This window comes from Pieris napi, chromosome 2 (assembly GCF_905475465.1).
Source record: "Pieris napi chromosome 2, ilPieNapi1.2, whole genome shotgun sequence".
Lineage (NCBI taxonomy): Eukaryota > Metazoa > Arthropoda > Insecta > Lepidoptera > Pieridae > Pieris > Pieris napi.
Genome location: NC_062235.1, coordinates 10,834,354 through 10,840,280, shown reverse-complemented (window position 1 = coordinate 10,840,280; position 5,927 = coordinate 10,834,354). Strand labels below are relative to the sequence as shown.

Sequence of the window (5,927 nt, the reverse complement as noted above, 5' to 3'; positions counted from 1 at the left end):
CCCTTAGCCCCAAATTATTTTTTAGATAAAATCAACAATTTTTTCAGTCAGGTTCTTCATTCAATAATTTGTTGTGAAACCTAGTAGATTCTTTTAGAATTTAATAAACATATAAAAATATATTAAACGACTACTTGTCATTCATTTATCACATCTTTTTTTCCCAAGTCTATTGTGGGGCCCTCTTTTGTTGAGGCCCCGGGGGTGTAGCCCCTGTTGCCGTTCCCTAAATCTGGCCCTGTTTGTAGCTAAGTTTCACATAATATGAAAAGAAACAAAGACCAATTTGAAAAAGAACGATTACATAAAACATTCAAATTGTTTAGGTACTGTCTACAAAGCTCTTTACTAAATCAGCCAAGCACGTGAAGCATGAAAGTGCGCTAATTACAAATATGTAGTTTACCTCTACATTTGTATTATAATACTAGCTGGCCTGGCGAACATCGTACCGCCTAACAGTCGATTCTTTATTTTTTTAATACTTATTCTGCAATTCGGGACACCGGTCCAGCTAGTAAGATAAAAAAAAGAAAGTTGATAAGACAACAAATACATTATGTCAAAAAATAAAAATTTACCTTCCCGGAACCCCTCCACTAACATTTGAAATTTATGATATGGAATTAAAGTTCAAATTGACTTTTAAGTATTATTACGAATATTTTGTATGGTAATATAGAAAAGTGTTGTTTTTAGAATTTTTCACTCATTTTTTTTTAAATTTTTCTCTCCGTTAGAACCATCCTCGTACTTCAAGGAATATTATAAAAAAAGAATCAGACAAATCGGTCTAGCCGTTTTCATCTAATGTCGTGACAACGGAAAACGGGTTTAATTTTTTGTATATACATATATAGATTTAAAATTATATTTATTTCCACTAATAAGACAGATAATTAAATTATATCCTCAGATTTATATGACATATAATAACCTAACAGTAGAATTTAAGCTCATTTTTGCATATTGAAGTCATTGAAAGTAATTATATTGAAAATAAGTTTTTTATTAACAAGTTCTTGAAACATATTATACAATTGCTAAGTCATCGACGGGCACTGCACTGAAGAATTTATTTACAATATGAATGCCTTTGTCCAAAAGTTGCTTGATTATGGGACCACCAATCTCCATCACCATTTCCTTCCAGCTATGGTTGATCACTTCTAGGATAGGCTTGGCTAAAATATAAACAAATTATTTGAATTTAATCTCAATTCCGTTTTACATATCAAGCACAGAACCTGCTTTGAAAACTGATCAATGTTAAAAAATATTCATATCTTTTTTTTTTTTTATGTAATAGGAGACAACGGGCAGGAGGCTCACCTGATGTTAAGTGATACCGCCGCCTATGGACACCCACAATGCCAGAAGGCTCGCAAGTGCGTTGCCGGCCTTTCAATATCTTAATAAAGATATTGAAAGGCCGGCAACTAAAGCAGTAATAAACTAAAACAATAATATCTTCTTAAAGTACCGGGTACTAAAAAACTAAGTAGTAGAAGTACTGGGTAGTTCTAGGAATCGAATCCCTGTGTCGTACTTTATACATGGGTACTAAGCTTTTTGTACTTAAAATTGCGTCAGGACGAGACAGTTGACATTGACAGATGGCAGTCGGTTGATGGCCGTGTAGGAGTTAAAAATAAAAATCGGTTGTCTGTAAAGTCGGTTTACTGACGATAGTTGAACGTGACAACGTCACGAATCGCTCACTCAAGTAGGAGAGAGACAGATGTCGAACGCTGAAGAGCGCGGAGTCCGATTGTGCCTCTCTGTCGCTTCGCGCTCTCGCTTGCACTTCAAGCCTTAAATGTAACGCCTCAGAGGAAGGTAACGCCTCAGAGCGAGGTAACGCCGCATGAGTCATGTTTTTTCGTGCGTGCAGCCGACTCCATCGATTTATAAGACGTTTTTTTTAGACGTAACCGATTTTTTTTTATACAAAAATTGTGAAACTGATAGAGTGAGTATTTTTAACAGTTTTATAACGATTTGTTGAACTGAATACTTAACGACGGTTCCAAGGGATTTTTTTTATAGAACAGGGGCAAACGGACAGGACAGGAAACGGCTCATCAGATGCTAAGTATACCGCCGCCCATGGACACACTCAATGCCAGTGGGCTCGCAATGCGTTGCCGGCCTTTTAAGAATTGGTACGCTCTTTTCTTGAAGTAGTAGAAGGTAAATGCGGAAGAAGATGCAGAGTGACCCCACATCTCTACGCAACGCTAAACGATCAAGCCGCCGCAAATTAATTGCATTAACATTTGCCGAAATTCCGCGTGTGTTTTTTACCACCTATGGCTACGCTATATATCTCCATAAATACTATACCTCTGGTTTCATCACCCCCAAACAAATTATATAATTGAATATCTACTATCTCGACCAAATCGTACGAGTAGTCAAAGCTTTTAATTTTCCAATGTTTAACTCCAGCCGAGTCCTCAATAGTCTTGATTTTCGGTGTAAGATATATTTTTACTCTATCTGAAAACAAAGTAAAATACTTATAATTATTATAATAGTGTACTCTCATATATTATAAGAACCTCAAAAAAAACTTTATCTATAAAATTCTCTACGGTGTTTGAAATTAAACTCCTCCGAAATGGCGCGACCGAGTTTCGTGAAATTTTGTGTGTGATCTGCGAATCAGACATCTATTTTTGATCCCCCTAATGGTTAAGGTTGGTCCACCCCATACATTTTTTAATGTTTTTAAACATTTCTTTTTGTTTTTATTTTATGATACAGCATACAAAAATACCGACAACCCTTAATTTTCATCCCTATCAACACTATTTTTTATTAAACATAGTAGGTAGATAGTTATTTTTATTGAACTAAAAAAATGTTTCCTAGAAATAATATAAATGGCAAAACACGTTTGCCGCGTTAGCTAATATGAATATAATTATAAAATAATAGTAATAATATAATTTAAAACTGTTTCGGTATTACATAACATCGATAAAATTACTGAAAAGTCCGATTGCTTTTGGTATTACAATAATAAAACAGCTCTATTTTACAACTATTACAAGTGCAATAAATACGTATAAATTTTGCAAAAGTTCACGTATGCTTTAAGTAGATACCTATTTTATATAACTCTAGCGTACAGTCCCTTCGCACTCCTGGATATCTATTTGACTAAATATGTAATGGTTAGATATTGCGGTATATTTTTGCTGTATAAACAAGGTTCTTCTATAATATTGTAGTACATTACTTTGCTCTATTTTTAATTGTTTCTACGGCGAACGCGATATTGGTAGTTTTTTTACGTCTTGGGTTACATGATCAAAGTTTTCATAAGCATTTTTGGAAATATCTTAAAGCCTAAGTTCATCAAGGTTAATCTAGAATTCTAATGATGAAAGAATTATTCAAATTGGTTAATCGGTTCAATAGTTGAAGCCTATTTATTACATAAATGTCGTAATGATTCTCTGGCTTTATTTGAGTAATTCAGCAGATCAACAACGAGAAATAAATATGGGCACAGATTATATAACATCATATTTAATAGAGCCGGTTTGAATTTATACTCACTTGTCTTAATATCAAAGTCACCATCTCCGTAGGCTTCAATAAACAGTATCTTTCCTTTCAAGTCATATTGACCTGTTGCTCTTAGAGGACACTCTAGGGTCAGTGATATAGTTGAATTGTATAGTTCACGTCTGCAACACATAAAATCATTTAGAATTACAAAAACTCAACAAAAACCGTCGCCAAGCTGCGTAAAGATAGAACTTTCGTTGAGAAAACCTAAAAAACTTGCGTATCTAATGTGTTGGCGGATACTATATATTTTTATAATTTAATTGTAGAATAACTATCATTATTCTACAATTAAATATATAATAGAATATTCAAAACAATCGTATCACAAATATAATGAAAGATAACTTACTTGATGTCTAAGAATTTACACTTGCTTGGTCCATGAACCTTCATGTTCCTAAAACCTAATTTCAGGTCTTTGTCATCGTTGCGTAAGCTGCCGATCTCTAGGGGATCTAGTATAGGCACTCCAAATTCTGGGACACCACGCCAAAGGTTTTCGAGGGCACTGTGTGCACTGGAGATCATGCACGATGTATCAACTGGCTTGCATGGAGTTATGTAGGGAACTGCAAAAAGTACATATGGTTAGTCTTTGTTCGTGTATACGGACAGGAAGTCTTGCTGATGGAAAAATACACGTCGATTTTAGTCACATATTTGAAAAAAAAACCGTTTAAATGCGCTAAATCTTAATATCGTTGAGTGCAACTTCTACGAATTAAATTAACATTAAAAAAGCTAAAGTAAACAATAACGAAATAATAATAAAGCATATACAAGACATTTTCCATACAAAATTATCCAGTTATATGAGTATGTGTTCTTTTTGTATCTTTTTATTTATTTATTCTTAACAAAATAAGCTTCCATTACAGATAACTACGCGGCAACTATTTACATTTATATCACATACAAAACAATACATACACATAAAAAAACAACATCACAGTAATACATTAAAATTTACAAAAATACTATTTCTTACAGTATAACTGACTACTCGTATTCTTACAAACTCAAACTCAAAATATAGGTAAACAAGTACACTTATGAACGTCAAAAAATAAATTAAATTAATTGTAAATTTACATTTACTACCAGTTCGCAAGTCAAGGGCGTAGAGCGGCTAAGACGAACTGACAAGAAACTTTCCGCCACTTTTTTTAATCGCCAAGTTTTGAGTCATAAAAATTGTTTGACCTTGAGAAAATCAATCCCAAGGATTAGGATCATTTAAGTATTCGTCAAATTTATAAAAAGCTTTATTGATTAATTTACGTTTAACAAGGGCTTTGAGTTTATTTAGTGACAATTCTCTAATTTCTCTTGGGAGTTTGTTGTAAAAACGAACTGACATGGCAGACCTTTTGCCCGTCATGTGTGAGTAGTTTTCGCTGAGGGTATATACTAATAGTAACGGCGGTCGATGTCTCCTCCTAACGTTATCATCAGATACCCTGAGGCCTAGGCAATGGAGCACTACGAGATTGTTTTCCATTCCACATAACAAATTTATCAGAGGCAAGCGCAAATCCTGCGTGCCGACTGCCGAGTGAGTTCGTTGCTGCCCACAGAATCTATTATAAATAAAGTTGGATACCTGAGTAGGTAAAATCGGTATACAATACAAGACAGGTGCTTGATGAATTTGTTGTGAACCCTCTCCAGCATCACCCAATACTTTCATAAGGATTGCCAGATTTCAATTGAATATTGAGTTTAATATTTAATAAATTAAAAGCTTTAATAACGCTAAAATACAAACACACAAACCTTTAGTGGCATCTAAAAATGCAATACACGACACAAAATAAAATATCTTAAGCATTTTTATTTACAACCAGTCTTTTCAATGCTAAGGTCACACGAATACTAAAATTTTGTAACAAATATCACATATTTATACTTCACCAAATAATTTGCATCAAGTTTAAATGGAAGATTTTTTTGCGATAATTAAAAGTTACCGTTGTTTTACCATAGAGTAACAGAGGCTATAGAGTTTTTAGAGTTTATATAGAAACATTTTTATTAAATCTATGTGACATTGGCCATGAAGTATCAAATTGACTCAGGATAGGATTTTTTTCCTTGACTAAGATGAAGAGAGACTGTAAACCCTGATTTTTCTTTCTTTCTGCACAATAAGGGCTTCGTACGGTGAAGGAAAGCATGGTGGGGGTACCATGTTTCAGACCAACAAATCGACTATATGCGTCATGGGCTGATCAATTTTGTCTTTAAAAGACAAATCCAAGAACCTGTTGAGATCAAGTTCCATATTCTCCCCCATTTTTCTATAAAGGTTTAACTAAATGAGGCTTATGAGTACGTTTATG

The 5,927-nt window shown here is 33.8% G+C and overlaps 1 protein-coding gene across 1 annotated transcript; it reads right to left on the bottom strand.

Moving 5' to 3' along the window:
* Positions 1-993: 993 nt before the first annotated feature.
* LOC125061131 (circadian clock-controlled protein daywake-like) lies at positions 994-5,498 on the bottom strand. The gene is made up of 5 exons (XM_047666361.1): positions 5,362-5,498; positions 3,935-4,154; positions 3,571-3,701; positions 2,347-2,502; positions 994-1,184 (listed from the first exon to the last, which is right to left on the bottom strand). The coding sequence occupies exons 1-5, from the start codon at positions 5,414-5,416 to the stop codon at positions 1,033-1,035; spliced, it is 714 nt and encodes a 237-aa protein (XP_047522317.1). The 5' UTR covers positions 5,417-5,498; the 3' UTR covers positions 994-1,032.
* Between the last annotated feature and the right edge of the window lie 429 nt (positions 5,499-5,927).